The sequence below is a fragment of the Ursus americanus genome, chromosome 25 (assembly GCF_024610735.1).
Source record: "Ursus americanus isolate L20-20 chromosome 25, mUrsAme1.1.p, whole genome shotgun sequence".
NCBI lineage: Eukaryota > Metazoa > Chordata > Mammalia > Carnivora > Ursidae > Ursus > Ursus americanus.
Window position 1 is genome coordinate 8,594,704 of NC_142151.1, and position 24,262 is coordinate 8,618,965.

General features: G+C 53.2%; 2 protein-coding genes across 11 annotated transcripts in view; both read right to left on the bottom strand.

Moving 5' to 3' along the window:
- The window catches only part of CHD4 (chromodomain helicase DNA binding protein 4), a 28,567-nt gene extending 25,062 nt beyond the window's left edge, over positions 1–3,505 (bottom strand). For 5 of the 8 annotated variants that reach the window (XM_045781149.2, XM_045781151.2, XM_045781148.2 and 2 more), the window contains exons 1-2: positions 3,353–3,504; positions 2,307–2,484 (exon numbers count right to left, since the gene is read on the bottom strand). In XM_045781149.2, the coding sequence (XP_045637105.2) occupies positions 2,307–2,406 (100 nt within the window). In that variant the 5' untranslated portion in view covers positions 2,407–2,484; positions 3,353–3,504. Of the gene's footprint in view, positions 1–2,306; positions 2,485–3,352 lie in introns of all 8 variants that reach the window. The other 3 variants (XM_045781150.2, XM_045781147.2, XM_087855568.1) reach the window with 2 other exon arrangements.
- An 8,252-nt stretch (positions 3,506–11,757) lies between these two features.
- Positions 11,758–23,986, bottom strand: LPAR5 (lysophosphatidic acid receptor 5). 3 transcript variants are annotated; one of them, XM_045781341.2, is made up of 2 exons: positions 23,740–23,986; positions 11,758–15,395 (listed from the first exon to the last, which is right to left on the bottom strand). In XM_045781341.2, the coding sequence occupies exon 2, from the start codon at positions 15,186–15,188 to the stop codon at positions 14,082–14,084; it is 1,107 nt and encodes a 368-aa protein (XP_045637297.1). In that variant the 5' UTR covers positions 15,189–15,395; positions 23,740–23,986; the 3' UTR covers positions 11,758–14,081. The 3 variants fall into 3 exon arrangements, with proteins under 3 accessions (XP_045637297.1, XP_045637296.1, XP_045637298.1); XM_045781340.2 differs by lacking the exon at positions 23,740–23,986 and adding an exon at positions 20,814–20,946; XM_045781342.2 differs by lacking the exon at positions 23,740–23,986 and adding an exon at positions 19,537–20,753.
- Between the last annotated feature and the right edge of the window lie 276 nt (positions 23,987–24,262).

A 24,262-nucleotide genomic window follows, 5' to 3' on the forward strand; every position in this document is an offset into this window, starting at 1 on the left:
ATTCTTCCAATCATCAGAACTTAGATTTAACAAAGGCTCAGTGGAGCTATGGTCAGAGCTATACAACCTTGTCAAATTTTTGATATCCAAAAGATATACCTTAAGGAACAGGGGTCCACAAGAAGTCTCTACAACTCAGTTTCCTCCTCACCACCTACCTTTCCAAGAGTCCAAGCCATAGGTCCTAAACCACCTCTCACAGATTAGAAGTAGCCACCTATTCAACATATGGGAGTGCTGTCTACACCAAGAGAAAAGGAGTAGCACCTGGACAGTGCTGGACAACAATATGCTTCCTTCAATCCTACACATGCTCCTCGCCCCTGACCCCAGAACTAGCCCTAAACTGCCTCTGGCTCCGCCCTTCCTGAGCAAGGCAGATACTAGAGAACACGAGACATTAAGCTTGACAAAGCACCATCAGCCTCCCCCCACTCAGCCCAGGATCAGGCCAGGCATAAGAAAGCCCCTCCCATTCCCTTGGGAATGGAACACCACCAGCCTGGATCTCACCATAAAGAACCATTTTCTTAAGGCTTCTCCCCAGCAATCTCCATGTCGTCCCCCTCACTAATAAGTTACATTTCTCTCGGTTCCTCATCTTCCTCACCTCCAGAAAAGCTGGATACAAGGACAAACCCATGCAGGTGAAGGGCACACCCATCCACACATAAGACCCCCAAACTTCTCAGGCAGATAATGTGCTGAGACAACATGCGGCAAAGTGGCTAAGACATAAAAGAAGATTTGGGAAAGGGGCAGGAATGGGGTGTGGCAAGTGGAAAAACTGGGTCATGCTACAGCTTGGGGCAGAGTTCACCCTGGGAGCCTGCACAGCTCCCAATCAACACGGGGGCAGCCCCAGACCAAGGGGCCAATGGGAAGCCAAGATGTGGAACCAACATTGGCTGGATAGCACTACTACTTCTCTGGCCCCTCACAGAAAGGATCAGATCATATTACCAATACCACCACCCCACCCCCATCTTGGGCAACAGCACAGAAATTTGCCACCTTGGCCTACACAGTGATGAGACTCAAGCCTAAGTTTCTTATCCCAACAGCTGAAGACTCAGTAACAAGACTGACCCCTCTCTTAAGTGGCCTCAGTTTCAAACGAAGACTTCCAACTTAGAAAATGCCAAATGCAGAAACATCTTTCCCAGACCACCTCAACTTGCTGCTAGAGCTAAGGAGAGAGAAGGCAGAAATGAAAGATGTTTGATGGGAAACAAAAACAGGACCAGCAAGCCCCGGAATTAAAGGAAAAATAAATATAAGCAGAGAAGATTAAAAAAAATGGCATAAAAAAAAAGCTCAAAAAAGGTCAAGGAAACAAGTAGGTGACTTAGCTAAGGGCTCTTTAAAAGGAAAGACAAATGAGAGAGAGACATCCACTTAGATGCATGACATCAATCACCATCTGAGAAGAGACAAGGGCTACTCCAATCAGGCAGGGTGATTATAACCATACGGGTTTGGCCAGTCCAAGGAGCCACCCCCAAACACAGACAGAACAACCCCCAACACACCTACACAAACACTTCATGCCACCAGCCCAAACCCTAGGCTCCCTGCACGGAGGCAGAAGCCTCTAGGAAAAAAGCCTATATTATGTCCACTTGCCACGGGAAGGGGGGGTGCCCAGAGTGTCACCTCTGTTCTTTTGCCCCTCCCTAGTATATCCTTCAGGCTGTGACATCCTACCCCTAGCCCCCATCACTTCCCCACTTGAAACATTCCAGCAATCGGCCTGGCTAAAAGCGCTTTACATCCCGGCTGAGGAGCGCAATTCAAACTTCACACAGTTGAGACAGCACAGAAAACCGGTAACTGATCAGAAGCTAAAAATAATCAGATAGAGAGTAACCAGCACTCCCTCTCTCCTTTCCACAGCAGCAACCACAGGATCCTGCTAACACAGATGACCGCCTGGTCTCCAACATGCAATCCTCAACACCCACCCCCCCCAACCCCACCCGGCCTCCAGGGGTCCCAGCCACCTGCATTCTTCCATGGACCCACAGAAGGTAAAGTCGACCAACCCGGCGAGCTACCTCAACCGGGAACTGCATAGCATTCCTGAAGACAGTGCAGCAAGCTTGCATCTCGGTCCCAGAGTCCAGGAGGCACATGGCTTCCACCCCCTCCCACAAGAGCTCCGCAGAAGGGAACCACTCCCTTCGGGTGCCCTCCACCTCAGACTCCGCACAGAGAGAGAGAGAAACTCAACCCTGCCTCACCAGAGTCGCTAGGGAGGGCCCAAATGCCTCCTTCCTGCCCTGGGCCCTTGGGGAAGATGTTACCTGGGTGGGGTGGGGGCAGGCTGTTGTTCAAAAGTGCATCCATATCTTCCTCCTCGCTGCCCGCCGAGCAGGGGGACGGGGAGCCCAAGCCCGACGCCATCCCCTTCCGCTCCCGGCCAGGGAATTGGCCCAGCTGCTCCTGCCTGCGGCCTGGGGCCCTCTACACTGGCCCGAGTCACTGTGCGGGGGAGGGGGGGAAGAAAGAGAGAACAGTCAGTGACGCGCACTGTCCCCCTCCCCCACACCCACCCGCTCTTTCCGCCCACCACCACCAGCGGCCCCCCCACCCCAGCCACCCTAGCAGGGCACCCGAACCACTCAGGCTGAACTTAGTTCCACACTCCTCGAGGGCAGCCCGGAAGCCGGCTCCCCAACCGGAGCCCCCCAGATGAGCGGGAGCGACGCCCCCGAGGGCAGGCTGGTGCAGGCGTGGGGAGGGGGAGAAACCAGGCTGGACCGAGCAGGGTGTGACGGGGGGGAGGGGGGTCCGAGTAGCCGCGGCGCGGGGGGGCCGGGGGAGGCGGCAGGCGGCGAGGCGCTCGGGGACACAAGGTCACTTGGGGGTGGGGGGGCGCCTCCCTGCGCCTGGGGAGGGGCCAGTCCCCAGACAGGGCAGCTCTCCAAAGGCTGTCCTCTGGGACAACTCAGGTTCCCCCGAGGAGCTGCGGGGCCGAGGGGGCGTGGAGGCTCGGGCGCTCTAGGGGGCTGGAGGCTGGGACGCGGGGGGCGAGGGAGCGCCCACCGGGCAGGGGGCCGGGCCACGTGTCCCGGGGGGCAAGTGAGCAAAGGGCGAGGGGGCGGGCGCCGGGCATTGTGGGAGACCAAGCCCGAGGTGGGAGTCGCGGAGAGCAAGACTCGGGCCGGCTTAGGGTGGGGGTGGGGTGGGGGAGGCCGCCCTGCAGGCAAGGGAAGGAAGGGTCTGCTCCACTGGGTAGGGGGCGGTCCGCGAGTCCGGGACGTCTGAGGAAGGGGTGGGTGGAGGGATGAGCTTGGGGGCTGGTCGGGCTGAGAGGGGCGTCTCTTTGGGAACCCCGCGCTCTCCTCACCCCGGAGCCGCCGCAGGTCGCGCTGGGTCCGGCCCGGTGTCACTCCCGCTCCGGCTCCTCCTCGCCGCGGCCGAAGGGGGGAAAATGGCTCCGGCTCCGGCGTCGCCTCTTAAAGGGCCCGAAACACCGGCCGGGAAATCCCACCGCACAGGCCCCGCCCCCCCACGGACAGCCCATAATAACCTCAACCAACTCCAACCCCCCCTCCACTACCGCCACCCTCCTCCTTAGGTCTCCCGGGCAACCCCCGCCCCCTCGTCGCTCAGGCAACCATTGGCCACGCCCCCTTCGAGCGCGCGCGCGCGCGCGTGTCACCCGGGCAACCACCCACCTCCTGGCCATCCCATAATACACACGGACACCCCACCACCACCACCCCCCCACACACACACACTCCATACACCTATATGCCAAGGCTGTTGACATCTCATGATATTGGAGACCTTTTGCAACTAACCCTTTCCCCACCTCAGACATCCCATAATAGCCATCCTTTGCCAACTTCTTCACTGTTGGCCCTAATGCTAACATCCCATAATAATTCGTCACCTCTCCTTCCCCATGGCCATCCCATAATAAGCACCCCTCCCAGCACTTCAGCCTCACAGCCCATAATACTCATCCCCATCCCCCACAGACATCCCATAATAACCACTCTTCATCCACCCCCAGTTTGATATCCCATAATAGTCAGAAACTTCCCCCCCCCCCACATTACAACAACGGACACTTCGGCCTCCTCCCACACACATCCCGTAATAATCAGTTTCCCACTTTCTATACTGACATCCCATAATAACCAACCCCCTAGCCCGAGCTGCCCTCAGCCCCTGCAGGCTGGGGTCTAGATCCTCAACACCACCCTCAGCCTTCATACGTTCATTCTAACTCCACAGCCCGTTAATAACCACTTCTCCTCTGTCAAAGAGATATCCCATAACGATCGGCAGCCCTACTGTCACCCTACAGATGGACATCTAATCTCCTTTCCTCTAACGCTGGAAAGATATCCCATAATTTTACTCCCCCACCCACACCCTGATATCCCATAATAATGTCAAGGAGCCGGTGGTCCACAAGACATAGTATAATACTCCCAGCACAAACCAGTGTCACATCCCATAATGTTTCATCTCCAGCCACCACCCCATACCTTTCCAGCCAGGCATCCCATAATATTCATATTCAAACCTCCCCACCTCCACAGGCTGTCAGTCTATTCTAACACCCAGAGCCACAAGGGTGAAGCAGGCTACCCACACTGCCGTGTGCCCGCCCCGACTTGTACACACCTTTATCCCTTTCTGGGCCAAAGCAGTATCCTGGCATAAAGCCTCTGATGTCTAGGACAAGCCCTACCTTCCCTCATCCCATCATTTCCAGACACTCAGGAACTGAGAGTCAACCTAGGGCCCCACCCAATCCCACCAAAATCCAGTTATTCTCCAGATGCTTACCTCTAGCTCTTCAGTTTTGAGTAAGGCCAACCAAATACCATGCTGGCCAGATGAGCCATTTACATAAAGTTTAATTCAGCCACAGCATCCCATAATAATTATAAATGCCTATCTTTAGAAAGGAGTCTTTAGACTATTTCTCAACATTTCAGCAGTCCTTCTCCCACGTCACCCTGCCTCCCCAGGTCAGGTGGTCCAACAGGCCTGGGCCACTCCCATGGATGGACATCCCACCAAGATGTGAAGTGACAATCCTGTTATATATATGCCAAGAACCAAGACCCGCTCTCCCCCTCCTCACTGCTACCACTGTTCATTCAACAGATGTTGCCCGAGTACCTGGTAAAGCACCAAGCTGGGCACCACAGGGAATGCAAGGACCACAGGTGCCTCCCTTCAAGAAGCATAAACAACCCATCAAACTATGAGACAAGATAGAATGCGTGGTGTCAAGGGAACACTGATGAGTGCTATTTCCCAATTTCCTGTTACAGAGAATAAAACAAATGCCAACTGGTCTCAGGAGAGATCAGATCCCAGTAGAGGTTCTTGACAGTCCTTCTAGAGGCTAGAAGGTATTCCAAAAGGATTTACGATATAGATGGGTGGTCAAGATATCTCCTATCTGTTCCCTACCGCACTAAGGGATTTTGATTGGAAAGCAATGTCCATCTATCCAGTGTTTCTAGTATAGAAATCTTATAATATCATCATGTGCCTCCTTCTTGAGAGATTCTTAACGTGCCAGAATTGTTATCCTCATTCTTGAACACCAAATTCTGCTTACCCTCAATGTCCTGTATTTTTTAACCACTTTCTTGTTTATATCCTGAAGTCTCATACTTCCAAATGCCCCCATTCGCATCTTGTTGGGGTCCCATTCTCCATCCAAAAAAACCCTTTGATGTGTAATATTCACCATCTTCCCTCATCCCAGGTACAAGTCCTCCTTCATTCAATTATGCTACAAGATAGCCTTCAAACGTATTCCCTCCCCTTCCCAGACTGGGCCTATCTTGCAGGTACCTTGGGGACCCAGTCCTAGAAAGTCTAAAAGCCCAATCTTAAGACCTGTTAGCCCTCAGAGAGCCTGATCCCATAAACCTGTCACTTTTCCCTCTTCCTGATCCCTGGAGAACCAGGATCCAACTGAAAGCCAATGTCCCAGCACCACTGCCTCGCTGCCTCCAACCCCCAAGGCAGAGCTAATGTCTTTCTTTGCTCTCATGTGCCTTTTGCATACAAATCCAAGGCCATGGCTGTGGGACAGGTTGGAGAGAAACTGGCACGTCCTCCTCCTTCCTGATCAGAAGTGAGTAGGATGACCCTCACAGCGTCTCTGCACTGTTCTTCTGATACCACTTTCCTAGAAAGAGGGCCCGGCCAGAGGACTCTGCCCTCCACTGGGAACCCAGGGCAGGAGATGGGGCGAGGAGAAATAAATTCAAGAGAGGTAAGAGCTTGCTTCAAGAAGTTACCATCCCTTTGCTTCCAAGCAGAACACCAGTGATGCTGATACGTCTTTTCACGAACTCCTACCTGACTTAACTCCCTGGACCACCCTTTTGCCACATCCCTGTAGCGTGCAGGCTGTTTCCCCCATTCTGCAAGGCTGCCATAGTCTTCCTCATTCAATTCTCATGACATCAAGATTAGGCCCATTCATTTGTGTAAACCCTCCCTCATGACTGTTCTGAGTACTAAGGATGGACCTTGTACTCCTCACTTAGGGGAGAGGAGGCAGCTCTTTTAAGATACCATAATGTGGGTATACCTTCTTTCAACAAGATTCTCCTTGGCATGTAGAGCTGCTAGATACCTATTGTGCCCTCCTCTCTCCTCTTTTCTCCAGGGAATCCAGCCTGCCTCTGGGCCTCAAATTCCCTTCTGTAATATCTCCATCTGTCCCATAGCCTTTTCTTCATATATACATGTATATATATGTATATGTATATATATATATATATATACATATACATATATATATATATATATACACACACACCCCATTACTACAGTGATTTGTACTATAAACCAGGAAGAGAGTTTTATAACTAGGTAGTCACAGCTTTGTGCCTGTGACTATAAACACGGATCACTTTTGTCCCCCATAGCCCTCTGCCCCTAGCCCTGCAAGTTCTACCCACTTATCCCCTTCCTTTTCTTACTCCCCATCTCTCCCTCCTCCCACCACAAGGAGAATATTAGAATCCCTTCCTCTCTTCTTGAGTTCCAGGGAGGGCTAGGATGTGTGTGTTTATGTATTGCTTTTGTGGTCCTTATGCTTCTTTGCTCCCCCACTCCCTACTCTGGCCCCATGCTACCCTTCCAGATAAATTACAAATAAACCACTAGCATGATTGGCCCACAGAGACTAAGGGTGGGATAATCTCCTGATTAATGCACCCAGGGGGACAGTCTCTCTAGCCGGTTACCTTAGAGTTCTGTTTCCATCCCATGGTACAGAAGAACCTAGAATAACACCCAGAGTGGGTTGTCCATGGAGTTTTCAGCACATGCTCTCTCTACATCTCTAGCTTCCGTGAGCGTCAGAAACTCTGCATATAAGAGGTCTAAGGGACCAGTGTTCTCCTGCCTTGTCAGAAGAAAGGCTTTGGAAAGACAACATAGGGAAGAAAAGCCACAGTGACAGTGCATTGTGATGGACAGACAGGATGCAGGTCGTGCAGGGTTTGGGGGGGGAGGTGACAGGCCAGGCATTTGTCCTTCAGGAGCCAACCAAGCCTCTGTTCCCTGGGTGTGACTGCAAGGTTGCAAAGTCCCCCTGGCCCAACCACCTACCTGAGCTGTGGTCCCAAGGCTCAAATCCAAGAAAGCAAAGGGGGAGGAGAGTATTGGGTACTGTGGTCACCCAGCAGCACTACTCCCTTTGGTGTGCCACACAGCCAGAACCCAGGCCCTGGACACAGCAACCCTGCAGGTGACAAGCTGCAAAAGGACCCAGGTGTCCAGGGTTCAGATTTGACCAGCTCTAGCCTGCCCCAGGGGCCCCTTCAAACAGCTGTCACAGAAGAACCTCTCCAGCCAGTTACTCTTGCCAGGCCTCAGGTCTGACTCCAGGGCTCACCCCACCCTCCCCAGCTCCTTTCCCTCCCTCTTCCTTCCTTTCCTTCCTCACCACCCGCCCCCCCACCAACCTCCCCAAAGCTTCACCTACCCAGGACGGCCCCACCCAGCTGTGCAGGGCACATCCCATAATAATCCTCCTTGCTAGCCCCCACCCCACCCCCAAAAAAGAGAGGCGGCCATCCCATAATAGCCACCCACAAGAGACATTCCGCGGTGACCGCCCCCTCCCTGCAGAGCTGCCGGGAGCAGCCATCCCATAATAGCTGGCCGCCTGTTTTACTGGTTACGGCTGTGGAGGGAGCTGGAGAGGAAATGGAGGGGAGGGGGGAGGGGAAGAAGATCAAGGGCCCCCACTTTGTGGAGGGAGAAGGGGGAGGAGAGTGGCCCAAGGAGATTGGGAGCCAAGGGGACGCCCTGCAGGTGGGAGGTATGGTCCACTGGCCACTACAACCCTGCTTTAGGGCTTTCTCTCCATTCCCCAGGGGCTGCCTTTCCCCTTGAGCACCCTGGAGGTGTCTGCTAGTTAGGAGAGATGCCTAGGATGGGTTGAGGTGCTCAAAGTGTGTGCGTGGGGGGGGGGTGTGGATTTCAGGTGTTCCCCTTGGGCCGTCTGAGAGAGAAGGCAGACCTTACAGAGGACGGCAAGAGAGTAAGGGGTGGGGGGGTTGGAGAAGAGCTCCTCGGGCCCTCCCCATTCTGCACCACCATCCCATAATAATCCCCCCAGCCCCACTCCCCCTCCCACACACGACATCCCATAATATCTTCTGGAGAAGCAGTCCCCGCAGTAGGTACAAAGAGCTATCCCATAATATGCTCCCCCACCCCCACTCGCCACCCCCCCAACTTGGCCCCCCCTCAGTCACATGCAGCCGGTGCCATCCCCCGCTGCTCCCCCCTCTGGCCACCGAAGGCCTTGCCAGCCCATAATACTCTTGCCTCTGGTCGCAGGAGGCCTCCAGCCCATAATATTCCCTTCCACCACCACCCCCCCCCTTCCCGCCCCGCACCCCTTCCTCCCGCCTCCAGTTGGATCCGGGCCTCACCAGCCCATAATATTCCCCAGTCTCCTAAGGCTGTTCCAGCCCATAATACTCTCCCTGTCTCTTAAGGCCTCTCCATCCCATAATACTGCCAGACGCCTGACCTGTGGGCCAAACCCCAGCCAGTTCCACACATCGAGGCTGTGTCAGCGCCGCTGGTCTCCCTCCCTGTCCCTCCCTCCTCCCTCCTCAGCGCTTTCCCTCCCAGGCTCTCTCCCGCCCTCCTGCCCTAGGCCCCTCTCCCAGCCCCACCCTGTGCCTGCCCGGGCCCTTACTTCCCCTCCAGCCTCCTCTCTTGCCCTTTCTCCTTTGCTTGGTTCTTCATCCCATGCCCCCTCTCCTCTCCCTTTCAGGCACTTTTCTACCCACTCCTCTGTCTGTGGGATGGACATTAGGCCTAGTGGGGAGAGAGTGCCCCCAGAGGGCAACAGGCCAGTCACTGCCCCTGAAAACTGTCTACTTGACCTAGCACCATGGAAACTTGCCCAGCCTGCCTCGCTCACCCATCCCCTGGCCCTGGTTCTGATTGCTGGCAGAGCTGTCTGGGTGAGGATTCACCTTGAAGCCCTTGCTGTCTTCCACAAACACTCCCCTTGGGCATCACAAACAGACTTTACCAGTAGCATCTCCTCCCCACACTCTTGTTGAAAAGAGAGCTCCCCCTTTTGGGATTTCTCTCAGGTGCCTTTCCAAGGCGATCTCATTGACCTCACAGCAACCCAACAAGTAGATACTATGATCCCCATTTCACAGAGGAGAAAACAGAGGTTCAGAGAGTTGAAGTAACTTGCTAAAGTCACATTGCCAAGAAGTGACAGAGCTGAAATTAGTACCCGCTCAGGTTGGTTCTGAGAGACTTTGGGATTCCCCAAGGCCCATGTGAGAAACTTCACTTTTCAGGGCTATCTCCTCTGGAAAGGATATAGCATGGTGAGAGCCACCCAGCCTCCCTCTGTCTCCAGGGTCTCCTGAAAGAATGAAGAAGGCAGGCCTGTGGTGTGAGATTAACCTCCCCCTCCCCATTTCCTCCATGGGACCCCAGGGGGCAACCTGTGGGAATTTCCCTCAAGATAGTTCAGGGCTAAGAGAGAAGCATCCCTGCCCCCTTAGGACCCCTTACTTTGGCCCTGGTTCTTCAGAATTGGTTTTATTTCAAGACCAACGATTGTTACTCTTCCCCCGGCTACTCCCACCATGTGGAGGGGCCATGGCTGCAAAGGAGGTCAACTTTGAGGGGAACCAGGGGGAGATCTCCTCTTTAGCTTAGTTGGTGGACAAGCAGGAGGGCTGCCTTGGAGATGCTGGGTACCTCCCGGCTAAGGGAGGGGAGTCATGGCCAACTGCACAAAGGCTGAGCCATTCTTCCTGGGTATGCCACCACCTAGCTACTCCCTTCCAAGGCCTTGATGGGGTGTGTTTTGGGCTCGACACAACTGGAACTGTGAGTGAGCCCAGTTCTATGCGCTGACGCAGCCGCATGGTGCTCTGTGAAGGAACCTGGGGCCAGTGGAGGGGGAAGGGGCAGGTGTGCGGGGGTGGGGGGGGTAAGTGGGTTAGGAGTATGGAGGAAGTAGTGGAGCAGAGAGGGTGAGAGAAGGAGTCGGGGGAGGTGGCCTGGGTGAGGAGGAGAAAGGAAACCAGGGAGGGTGGATGGGACAGAGCAGAGGTGAGAAGGTGGGAAGCCCCAGGAAGGGGAGATACGGAGGAATGTACTGCAACGAGTAGCAGTTTGGGAGCCAAATAGATACCGTGCCTCTTCCTGATTGTGTGACCTTCAGATGGCAGCTTCTCTAGGGTGCTTCATTTGTAAAATGGGATAATAATAGGGAGAATAATCGTCCCTAAGTCAGAGATTATTATAATAATCAATCACTAAACAATATAATCAATAGTGATAAGCACTACATGGAGATCCTGGCATAGGTAGTATCTCCAAAACTTGTTAACGCTCTTCTCCGTCCATTTAGGATATTCTCATTTTCCTCATTTGGATTTTCCTAAGCCACAAGTGGGGTACTCTGGGATGCGGGGTGAGGGCTCTGGATCCCCCCACATCTCACATCTGTCCTATTGTGGCCTCAGTGATTGGAGAATCCTGTGAAAATGGCAGTGGCTGGCTACAAGAGTTCTCAAACTTCCCCAGCCTGTTACTTGTCAGGTTCTTCTGTTCATTCCCCCTCTGCCTGCTACATCTCCGGCATCTATTCCTGCCTCTCTATTCTCATGATAGACACCCTGGATGTACTGAATGCAGGGAAACAGTCCACCAGAGCTTAAACCCCAGAGATTTCACACTGGAGGTGACCCATTTCCATTCACCTCCACAGGCCATGGTCACACATCTCCTTGACAATTTTAAGAGCAGCCTGACCAGTCTTCCGTTCCCCCTTAGACTCCCCTCCTCACTTCCCTTCATTTACCCCACACTGTATGTCAGAGTGAGCAAAACCTCACTCAAGAACCTTTAGGGGCTTCCCGCTGCCCTCGAAATTACCTACACCTTACTCTGAATTCTTTTTTTTTTTAAAGATTTTATTTATTTATTTGACAGAGATAGAGACAGCCAGCGAGAGAGGGAACACAAGCAGGGGGAGTGGGAGAGGAAGATGCAGGCTCCTAGCGGAGGAGCCCAATGTGGGGCTCGATCCCATAACACCGGGACCACGCCCTGAGCCGAAGGCAGACACTTAACCGCTGTGCCACCCAGGCACCCCCTTACTCTGAATTCTTGTGTCCTCTGTCTTGAATGGTAATTGTTGACTTGTTCTGTGGTCCCCCACGAGATAGTAAACTACTCCACACCAAAATGCAACAGTTCATCATTCAACAAATATTTATTAAGCACTTCTTCTGTGCCAGGAGCTGTTCTAGATGCCGGAGATACATCAGAGAACCAAGCAAACAAAAATCCCTGCCCCCAGGGACCTTATATTCTTCCTGGGAGGAAGGGGCAGAGAAACAAACAAGAAACTATAAAAATTATAAAAATAAATAATTATATAGTATGTTAGAAGGTACTTGCTATGTGAGTTTTTATTACTTTGGAATTCATTCACATACCAGAATATAAAAATACTCAAGTAATTTTTTAAAACTGTGTTCAGTTCAATTTGGATAGGGCAAAGTTCTGAGACTTTGGACTACCACCACATTTTATGCTCCCGGGACATGGGTCTTGAACCCTAAGGATGAAGCAAGATGGAGCAGGTGCTAACCATCAGGCCTCTCAGAGCTACAGGAGGGCCTGGCCGAGGGCTCTATCTTCCCACCAGATGGTGGAAGGCTCTACTTGAAAGCTATCGCCGAGGAATCTGGGTCAGTTCTCTGCTTTGGCCACCAGGGGTCATTTTACCCCTGTAAATCACCATCTGGAGCAATCCCTTGAAGACACACAAAAGGCTTACTCCAGGCTAAAACACCCAGAGACACACACAGGAAAACCCTGACTCTCTCTCTCTCTCTCTCTCTCTCTCTCTCTCTCTCTCTCTCTCTCTCTCTCTCTCTCTCTCTCACACACACACACACACACACACACACACACATCATTGAGAGACCTAGGGACAGAAATGCATACAGGACACACGCATGGCAGCAACTTCCTCACTTATGCAGAGTCTCAGGACACCAACTCTGCAACCCCTCCCAGCCCTACTCCCTAAAGAGGGAAGAAGGAAACAGTAGGTGGTCCATTAACCAGTCTTCCATTTCCTTGCCTCCAGCTTACTAAGAACAGACAGCCTATTCCTGTCCTCCCATTGCACTCTTATTTCCCTGGAAACTTCTTTCCTGGCTGTGGCAACAGTTCCCTTTTCCCTTCCCTGGGAAAGAGAAGCCCCACCCCTCCTCTGAGTGTTCATGTGACTAGTTCACCCCCACCTCAGAGCTGCCGCACCCGCACCAGGAAGCCCAAGGTAATGCTGCACTGGGTGTGCAGCTCCTACCTACCCCTGCAAACCCTCAAGCCTTTGGGACTACAATTAACTATTGATTTGTGGAGTATTGCCCTGTCCCCGCCCCTCAGTAATAAAAAACAATGTATACATATGCCCTGGGAAGAAGTTACACATGAATTCTAATACTGACTCTCCGAGCATGTCCACAAGGTCAAAGTTATTTTCGGAATGCTACTACTCCCACCATGTTGTTTGTCCTTTGCAATCTCCTCGCTCACAGGTGTACAGTGGAGTTTTCCAGAGGCTTTATGAAGTGTGATGACATTATTGCTCTCACAGCTAATGGAATGTGTGCTTGTGTGTTTCTGTTGTTAGAACTTATGAGTTTTAATTTCTAATATGGTTAGGTATCAAAAGAAGTAAGTATAAGCAAAACCTCTTTGGAATCCTCAAATTTTAAGAGTTGTAAAAAGGTCTGAGAACAAAGTTTGAGAACTGCTACTTTAGTACCGAGAATTTTCTCCTTAATTCTAGATGAAGTGCCAGAGGCAGAGAGAGAGAGAGAATTTAGGACCTAGAATGGAGGAGGTCTGGAAAGTGGGGTGGGGTGGAAGGAGAAAGGACACCTAGAAAAGGCTGCAGGGACCAGAATCCAGGGGGAAAACACCCTCTAACTTCCAGTTCTGTCCTGCCCCCAACCACCCCATGCTGGGCGTCAGGACTAAATTGTTACAAGTCACCAACCAAGAATGAAATCGAGTCTGCCTGTATCCAGTAAACTCTTATATCATGCCTCCGTGCTGGGCAGGGCAAGGCCAGGCCAGGTGGAAATGAGAGTGGGTGGCATCTGAAGCACTAAGACTGCTGTGGTTCGTCTAAATCCAGGACACTCATTTTCTGTTCCATCTACCAGTTCCTCGTAGTGTTTCATGCCCACACCAAGGGCATGCCATCCGGCCGTCTGCCTCTGCTTTGGGGAAGCGCATAGCATCACTCCCTGGGGACTGGGGAAGCTATCTGGCCCATGCTCACCATCACCACCCAAGTAAAGAAGGCATTTGCACCAGCACTCTTCCTCCCTGTGCCCCTGGCTCCCCACACTTTGTTCTCTTGTGCATTTTTGGGCAGGAGTTGCCACCCAGAAGTCCAAGTGTCCACCCCACCTCCCTCATGTACACACCCTGTGAGTGTGCGCGTGTGTGCGGCGCGGGGGCCTGGGAGGTGGGGGTAGACCGGTGATGTGCTTTCAGAGGGCCGAGTCCTCCGGGCGTTGGGTCAAGGGTGTCCCGAGGTTGGAAGGCCTGAGCAGCCCCTGGCTGGCAGGAGCCGTGCTGGTGATGAGGGTGGTCTCGGTGGACTGCTGGGCAAGCGCCCCCTGACCCTCGTTGGCGGCCAAGGTCCTGCCGCGGTGCGGGGTGCCCAGGCCGCGCAGGGTGTTGCGGAAACCCTCGGCGCTGAAGTAGTACACCAACGGGTCCAGAACGCAGTTGGCGCCGGCCAACAGCACCATCACCATGAGCACCTGGCGCACCCTGTCGCAGGCCTCGCCGCTGGCCGCCACCAGGTTGCCCCGCAGCAGCCCGTAGACCGCCAGCGTGGCGTTGTACGGCACGAAGCACAGCAGGAAGATGACGAGGTTGGCCAGCAGGAGGCGCACGGTCTTCCGCCGCCGCTGGCTCTGCGTGGCGTTGGGCCGCGCCAGGGTCCAGAAGACCCGGCCCGACGAGTAGAGCATGGCCACCAGGGGCAGCAGGAAGCCCAGCGCCTCGGCCAGCAGCACGAGCGGCAGCAGCCTGCCCTGCCACAGCCTGTCGCCGAAGCTCTCGAAGCACAGGCGCACCTGGCCGCCGGCGTAGCTGCAGGGCGAGGGCCGGTGCACCATGACGGTGGGCACGGCGAACACCACGATGAGCGCCCACACGCCTAGGCACAGCAGCCGCGCCACGCGGGGCCGCCGCAGGTGGCGCAGCCGCAGCGGGTGCACGATGGCCGCGTAGCGGTCCACGTTGATGAGGGTCAGGAAGATGCAGCTGCCGTACATGTTGGTCTGGAAGATGGCGCCCGCCGTCTGGCACAGGAGGTCGGAGAAGGGCCAGTAGTGCAGGGCGTAGTAGGAGATGCGCACGGGCAGCGAGAGGGTGAAGAGCAGGTCGCTGGCCGCCAGGTTGCACATGTACACGCTCACCACGGAGTGCACGCGCAGCGCGCGCAGGAAGACCCAGAGGGCCAGCGCGTTGAGGGGGAGCCCCGCGGCCAGCACCAGGCTGTAGGCCGCCATGTGCAGGCGGTGGGTGCCCCGGTAGTCAGGGCACGGGGGAGGAAAGCTGGAGTTGCTGGCAGAGTTGTTCACCATCGTACCACCGTGTGAGGAGGAGCTAGGCTGGGGGCATCATCGGGCACGCTAGGGCCCTGGCATCGTGTTCCTCTCCGGGCCGGGGCCTGGAGGCTGCGCAGAGACCGTCGCAGTGCAGGCCGGGCATGGGAATGGGGGCTGTGGCTGCAGGGCAGATGGCTGTCGGGGGTTGAAGCTTCCGGTCACCGCTTCAGCAGCAGTGGAGACCTGGAATAGGAAGGCAAGCCAAAGTCAAGATGATGCAGGGATAGGGTAGAAGTCACAAATGTTTATGTCGCTAACCTGGTTGGCCTCTTGAGTCTTTCCTCAGCCCCAGATCTTTCCCCCACTTTCTATCCGGCCAGAATAGATTTCTGCAGTAAGGCTATATAGCGCAGTGTTAAAGGCTCAGGCTCTGGAGTCAGACTGTCTGGGTGTAAGTCCTGGTTCTGCCAACTTGCCTAGCTTTGTCCTCAGAAAAGTGGCTTAATCTCTCTGAAACTCATTTTCCTTACCTGGGGGAAAAGGTGGTGGTGGGGGGGTGTTTCCCACTTCACGAGGTTGTTAGATTAAACGAGGTACGTGACAGGTGCACAGGGTCTGCTAATAAATAATCTCTCTCCCTTTCTTCCTTTCTTCTACAGATGTTTGCTGAGCTTTAGAAGGTTCCAGGCATGTTCACAGCCCTGAACAAAACGAAGGAAGGCCTTGCCTCCATCTACTTTACATCCACTGAAGGGAGACAGATAATAAAGTGCAAGTAAATGGGTGTCATGTCAGATGGTGAGAAATATGATGGAGCACCTCCCCTGGAACTCCCCAGCTCTGCTGGCTCCCCATTATCTAAAGAATAAAGTTCAAATTCCCCAGTACAGTACGAAATCCGAGCCTCATTCATTACATCCACGGTTGCTCCTGTGTGGGCTGGGTTTGTGGTCAGAATAACCCAGGTTTGGCTTGATTGTTTGACTGCTCTCTCAGTTTCTTCATCTGTAAAATGGGGATAATAACATAATGGGCTCTCATGGGCTGATCACACACCAGCACAGTCCTGCCAGGCAGGGGAAGGTGCTGCGGGTTGAACTTTTCCAGGTGCTTCCCTGGAGGATCTGACTAGAGATCTTCACAGCTATGGTTCTGTGATGGAGGGAGAAGGTGGTTTTTAGTGAGGGCTCGGAGGGGACCCAAAGTCCAGAGAGGGTGCCAGTGAGGCAAAGAGGTACCAAGGGCACTGCCGAGGCCACTGGAGAGAGCAGCTCACGGCAGCCACAGGGCTCAGGCAAAAGCTGGCGGACAAAGGATATGGCCAGGAGATAGCGGAGCCGGAGGACAGGACATAGTCTCAGAATCCCACCCTCCTTAATGCCCTAATGCCACAGAAGCTACTCTTCCATCTTAACCCCCAAATTCCATCTTTTGGGAGGGCCGGGTAAAATATACACAACTTAAAATTTACCATTTAACCATCTTTATTTTTTTTTTAAGATTTTATTTATTTGACAGAGAGAGAGAGACAGCCAATGAGAGAGGGTACACAAGCAGGGGGAGTGGGAGAGGAAGAAGCAGGCTCCCAGCAGAGCAGGGAGCCCGATTTGGGGCTCGATTCCAGGACCTGGGATTACACCCTGAGCCAAAGGCAGACGCTTAACGACTGAGCCACCCACGCGCCCCTTAACCATATTTAAGTATACAATTCAGTGACATTAAGTACATACGTACACTCACAGTGTTGTGTGACCATCACTGCTATTTCCAGAATTTTTCATCATCCCAAACAACGCTATACGCGCTTAACACTAACTGCTCATTCCCTCCCCACACTCCCTCCAGCTCCTGGTAACGTCTATTCTACTTTCTGTCTCTAGGAATTTGCCTATTCTATTTGAATTAGTGTTTTCATTTTCTTTGGGTAAATACCCAGTAGTGCAATTACTGGATTATATGGTAATTTTATTTTTAATTACTTGAGGAACCTCCATACTGTTTTCCACAGTGGCTGCACCAGTTTACATTCCCACCAGCAGTGCACCAGGGGTCCCTTTTCTCCGTATTCTCACCAGTACTTGTTATTTCTTGTCTTTTTTTCTTTTTTAGAGGGGGAGGGGCAAAGAGAGAGGGAGAGAGAGAATCTTAAGCAGGCTCCGCGCCCAGCATGGATCCCAGCGCGGGGCTCCGTCCCAGGACCCTAAGATCATGACCTGAGCCGAAATCAAGAGCAGACGCTTAACAGCCTGAGCCACCCAGGCGCCCCTCTCATCTTGGTTTTGATTTGCAGCTCCCTGATGATGAGTGACGCTGAGCACGTGTCTGCTGGCTCTCTGTATGTCTGCTTTGGAGAAATGCCTCTTCAGCTTCTCCGCCCATTTTAAAAATTAGATTATTTGTATTTTTTTGGTGTTAAGTTGTGCAAGTTGAATTTGCCTATTCCAGACACATCATTTGAGTGGAATCATCTAATATCTGTCCTTTTGTGTCTGGCTTCTTTCACCTAACATAAAGTTGTCGAGGTCCATCCATGTTCTAGTATATATCGGAATTGCAATCTTTTTTATAGCTGGATACTATATTTATATATATTTTTTGTTTATCTCTTCATCTGTCAATAGTTACTTGGGTTTTTCCACCTTTTGGCTGTTGTGAATAGCGCTATGAATGTGTCCACATGCCATCTCAGGGAGCAAAGTTGTCCAGAGACCCTGAGCAATTATCCCAAGATACTGGATTTATTCCTCTCGAAAGGAATTTTTAAAAGATTTTTATATTTTTAAAAGATTTATTTATTTGAGGGGCGCCTGGGTGGCTCAGTCGTTAAGCGTCTGCCTTGGGCTCAGGGCGTGATCCCAGCGTTCTGGGATCAAGCCCCGCATCGGGCTCCTCTGCTGGGAGCCTGCTTCTTCCTTTCCCACTCCCCCTGCTGTGTTCCCTCTCTCGCTGGCTGTCTCTGTCAAATAAATAAATAAAATCTTAAAAAAAAAGATTTATTTATTTGAGAGAGAGAGAGAACGAGCACGAGTGTGTGAGCACAAGTCAGGAGTGGGGCACAGGGAGACAATCCCAAGCAGACTGCCACTGAGTGTGGAGCCCAAAGTGAGGCTCGTCGCAGGGCTCAGTCCCAGGACCCACGATATCATGACCTGAGACAAAATCACGAGCCAGACGCTTAACCGATGGAGCCACCCAGGTGCCCCTTAAGATTTTATTTTTAAGTAATCTCTACACCCAACGTGGAGCTTGAATTCATAATCCCGAGATCGAGAGTCGCGCGCTTCAACAACAGCCCGCCAGGTGCCCCAGAACTGCTTAAATTCTTACCAAGCTGTAAACCTGACTCTAAGTGAAGTTTTCTTGTGGGTTTCTTTTGTTGTTCATTTATTCTCCCTCCAACCATGACCACCAGGAGTTTAAGACTTGTAAGAGGTTTAGTAGAACAGTTAAAGGAAATAAACATTTCCTCTGCAAAATACCAATTTCAACAACAAAAATCATACTAAATGGGGGCTGAAAGACGCTGAAAAGCAAATAAAACCAGACTCTTTCCCTGACACATGCCCCACCTCCCATGCTTCTTTGCTCCAATCACTCCACACTAATAATAATTTTGCACAGACCTTGATGTTTTCAGGACTCTGCTCTTGCACGTGCGGGGCTGGCTCTTCTGCTTAGAATGCCCTGCCTCCCGTTCTCCAACTGGCAAAGTCAATCATTTCTTAGGACTCTGTGAAGCCTCACCTGCCTCCCTCCCTCTCCACAAGGCAGATGTCATTCCACTCTGTGCACGGTTCACCATAGGTGTCCTACCTGTATTGTAATTAGCTGTGCTTAGTCTGCCCCTCCCGTTAGACTGTGAGCTCCCAGAGGGAGGGGCTGTGGACTGTGACTGAGTCATCTTTGCCTCCCCAGCCACTACCTCCATAAATGCTGAGTGAAAAATACTAGCGATCGTTACTGACCACCCACCCCGTCCCAGGGTATTTTCTACGTGTGGTCTTTAATCCTTCCAACAACCCTTTGAGGTAGGTGTATATCCTCATTTGTACAAGAAAGGAAACAGAAGCTCCAGAGCCCAGGCAGCATTCAAACTCAGGATTCAAACCCAGCTCCCAGCTGCCCCTGGGGCTGCTTGCAGCAAGAGTGGACGGTGGGATAGGAGGATGCACGCTGCCCAGGCACCTGGTCCCTTACAGCTGCCCAGAAGAAATCTGGGCCCACGGATAAACTGTGTTACTTCTTTATTTGCCCAGTTGAAATATACACTTTTTAACAGCCCACCTTTTCTGAAATTTCAAACACTGGTAACACAGACTCCTCTCGCTTTCACACACAGACACACACACACACAGGAGTGCCCCTCCTTCCGATGTCCTCTTACCTACTTAAGCACTTAAGTAGTTTGCTGCTTTGAACTCCTCAGGTCATTGTGTGTGTGTTCATTTGCTTCCGTCATCCCAGGCTAGATGGTAAGGTCGTGGGTGGGGCCCCATCGTCCATTGCTTTATTCCCAAGCTCACTCACACTTCAGTCTCCGTGCCTAGCAGGCCCATGTGACATTCACTGACCGCCTGGAAGGAAATCTGTCCCCTACCCCCATGTTCACACATTCTGTAATCTTGCTGTAATATCTCTTGTATCAGGTCTGCCAACTGCTGCTTGTCTTGCTCCTATCTTGTCCACATGTATAACTCATGTAGTAAAAGACCACGCCCCCTAAAAGACCTGTTTGGAAACGGCTTGCATTACAATTTCCAAAACAGTTTATACTATAACTACGGTCACACTTCATCATTCTTAACCATTACCGGGAGAATCAACAGCTTCTTACAACTAGGAGGCACATACGAGACAATGAATGAGTGAATGAATAATTATTTTCCAAGGATCCTAAGTATTTCTGCCAACAAAGTTACAATGTTAAAGAGACGAAATGTATTAAGTGAGCTTCTACTTAAAGGTGAAGTGAGGAAGCCTTTAGGTAAAGCCGATGGAGATGCTTTCGCTACTGGATTCCAAAGTGGAGAAGTCTTTTTTGTCAAGAAGTCATCCCTTTCTGACAGATACGCACACAATGGCGCAAGCTGGGCGTTGAGAGCTGCCAGGCCCCTGCCCTGGTCCCCACCCCATCTGCCTGCTTCCCTGGGGCTCCTGTCAGTGGAACTGCATGGGCACAGTGCCAGGCCAGATGGCAAAGATGGGGAAAACCGCCAAAAAGGAGGCAAACAGGAAATGGAAGAAGGGCTCTAGCTGGGGGGAGGGGCGGCCCAGGATCTCGCCCCAGTCCTGCCTTGAGAAAGAGGTCAGGTTGTAGAGGAGATGGAGGAATAAAGAAACAGCAGCTGCCCCAGAAAAGAACGAACACCGGGCCTTCGCGTCACCAGAGAGGAGGAGGGACGGGAGGCCCACATAATCTTAATAACCTCCACGCGCACAGATGTGGCAACGAGCACAGCACTCCACATGTATGCATGTGCAAAGACACACAGAAGTGTAGGTACGCTAAGAGACACGCACGCAAGATCCCTGGTAACACACAGTCGCTATATATACACACCCACTAACACACAAGTAGGTCCAGGCACCGAGGCGCGGACAACTAACTAGGTCAGAGGAGGAAGAGGAGACCAGCCCTCGCCTTAGGGACAATATTCTTACCCAGACAGAGCGTGTCAGGCAGCCTCAGGAGCACATCCTCACGCAGAGGCGCACGGACGGAGTGCAGTGCCAAGACACTGAGGGGCCAGGGGAGCACCCTAGGGACTGCCCAGTGCACAGCCCCTGCCCTCCACACCCCTCACACACCCCAGCGCGGACGCCGCCTTCCTCCCCCCCTCCCGCCCCCGCCCCGGTCTCTTTCAGCTTCCTATGTGCACATCCGAGGCCCAGGTTCCTGACAGCCTCAGGGCTTCTTGGACCTGTCCCATTGCCCTCTGAGCTGGGCTGGGCACTGCTCTTTGCTGAGATAAGCCAGAGAGGCAGAGCTATTTTCTGCCAGGCAGGAAGTGAGAATTGAGTCAAAATGGGCAGGAGGCTAGGTCATGGTCATCCCTCCTCCTCCTCTACACAACCTGCCTGTACTAGCCACCCTTCTGGCGGCTGACCAGCCATGCAGGGAGGGCCGGAGAGAAAGGATTAGGTGATTCGGGATGGTGATGGGGGCAGGGAGGGGAGAGAAATAACTCTTCTTTGTCCAGCTTCCTCCTGTCCACTACACTCCCCACGCGCACCCCTCCTCTGCCCCTCCTGCACACCCACGAAATGCCTTCCTCTGTCTCCTCTCTCTAGCGGTTTACATCCTCCAGAAGTTTGAAAACAAGGAATCTCAGATCTTATCCTCCTTGCCCCGGAAGATCTGTTCTAGAAGAGCCCCAAACCTCATTTTAGATTTGGGAGGCCACAGCTGGGAGTCCCAGCCAGCCAGCGCGTCCCAACCCTGTGCGTTCTAACCGCCTGTGAGCTCAGTCCGCCTCCTGCGGCTGCGCGTGGGCGGCATTGAGACGATGCGCCCTTTACACACAGACAGGTTTAGTTCCAAGTTATATCTCTCTCTCTTGTTTAAAATATTTTATTTATTTGAGAGAAAGTGTGTTCATGCATGCAGGAGCTGGGGGAGGGGCCGAGGGGGAGGGAGAAGCAGGCTCCCTGCTGAACAGGGGGCCCCATGTGGGGCTCAGTCCCAGGACCCTGAGATCAGGACCTGAGCCGAAGGCAGACACTTAACCGACTGAGCCACCCAGGCGCCCCTCAATTATACGTCTTAATATGTGTATGTTCTGACTTCCCAAGCAGATCCAAACGAGGCTGGGGCCTCCAGCAGAAGCCAAACGAAGTCTGAAGGCTTGTGAACAGCTCTGTCCTACAGATGAACCCCGAGCGTCTGAGGGGTCTGTGGCGTGGAGATAAAACCATGTCACCACGGCGAGTGGACGGCCTCTTCCTTCCCCAGGGGGCCACAGTCTTCCCGAGGAGAGGAGCCCCTGGCACAGGCCTCCCCGGGGCTGCTGTACCCTATCTCCATGGTCCCTTTTCCTGTTCCAGGCCTGCTCTGCTTCTCCAGCCAGAACTCCTGCTCCAGCCTCTCCCCAGCTGGTCCCACCTCGGCCTGTCTCTTCCTGCATCACCCAGTAGCATCCTCGGCCATGTCTTCTCCCTCCCTGGGTATACTGACTTCATCTCTCCCATTTTCTTTTCTGGGCCAAAGCAGAAAGCAAAGGTGGCCGACAGCTCAGGAATTGGTTTCCCCTGTGTGTGGATGTCACCTCACCGCCCGCACATCTCCCTCCACCCTGCTTTCAAGAGCTGGAAAAACAGGAAATAAAGTCACCATCCAGAGAAGTCGCTAGGACCGGATCAGCCCGCTGCCGCAACCCTGTGCCCTGAGTCCTCCGTCTGTATGCATCTTACCCTTGCTTTGGGGCCTGGACGGGTCCTGCCCCGGCAGAGAAAGCCGGAGGCTTTTGATCTCTACGACCTTGCTCTGTACTTCCTGTGTGCCGCTGCCTTCGTCCTCCCCCTTTCTGCTGCCTCTTTGCCTGTGGGCCCCACGCACAAGGTGTCTATGTTGCTGGGGTGTATCCTGGGGGCAGCAGGCTGGGGAGGGCCGACAACATCAGGCAGAGACAGGAGGAGCTGGGCTCTAGTGTCTCAGAGTGGCCAGGAGGTGAGGCTTACAGGTATGGGCAAGTTCCTGTTTTTCCCTCAATCCTTGCCTCCAATCTCCCCCTGGGGCTACAACTTTCTCACCCTAAAAGGAGTGGGAGATACAACCTGGTGGGAGCTCCCCTTCTTGCCATGAGGCCTCCCCTAAATGTAGGTGATAGGTAGGCAGCTGCCCTTAGTAGTATCATCCCAAGTTATCATAAGGCCTCACCGCCCCTCAGATATTTCCCCCACCTGCGCTCAATACCTGAAATTCCATCCCCTTCATGCCACTCATGAGCCCCATTCTCTCAGAGTTATAGAGACATTAGAGACCATCTTGTCTAATCTTCTCATAGAGAAGATGGACGCAATGGGTTCAAGCGGTGTTTCTCAAAACCCCATTAAAATACACCTTGGTTAACTGGGAAGGATAACCGCAAGAACACGTCTGGGCCAGTAAACCCATTAGTGGAGTTTAATCAGGTTAGTTCATTGTCATCTACAGAGGGTTTGGCCTGGGGAGAGTGGGGAGGGGGCCCGGGAGTGAAGTTTTACCTGAAAGTGGAAAAAGGCTAGACACCAACCACAGAGAACCCTCCTTAGTGGCGGTGGGAAGCCCAGGGTTCAGCCTAAGAGTGGGGGTCCCTTCAGGGAGGAAGGGGAAGACATATCTCCCCAAGATGCTCCAGTGTGGGGGCCTCAGGATTCAAAGGGGCACTCCTGGGTGTGCCAAGTGTGGTGGCCGCCTCCCCTGGCTAGCTCCAAAAACGTCTGTCTTTTGGAGGCAGCCCCTTTTAGCTTTCTGTTCTATTCAGAAAGGTTCTCCAGGGCCCATGGCCCACCCTCATCTCCATCCCCACCCATGAACCCCATTCTAAAGGAAGAACACTGCCCCTTGTGCCCCCTGCCAAGTTCAACCCCACCGGTGACAGCCCCATACCTGTGTTCCCTGTGGCTTCCGCTGCCTGCTCTGGGCTGGGCTGGGCTGGGCTGGTAGGACCTGCTCCTGAGGTGGGTGGGGACACACTCTCCTGGCAGATCTCAGCGTGTCCCAGCTCCTTGCAGTCACCCAACCCCACACAGGGCAGGGAGAGAGAGGAAGCAGTGCCCTCAGTGGCCCTCGCAGGCGGTCAGCGAAGAAATCCGGCAGAGAATGGCACTTACTCCAGCCCCAGCTCTTGCCTACTAATGCCTCCCCCCACCCATTGCTCACACACTCCCTAGCTTCCCGGAAGCTCGGCTGGCACACCCACCCACTGATGCCAGATGACTAACCACCCACCCCGAGCTGCACTTACACCAGTTCCCCTGGGTGTCTCTTTTTTGGGTTCCAGCAGGTGGTTTCGCTCTTGTCCTTCATGGCCATGCCCCTCCCTGCCCAGGGCCATTCCTCCTTGCTTCTGTCTGGCTCCTCTAGGCTGTGAGCTCTGGGGAACAGGGAGGCTCAGATGGTAGCCCCTTGT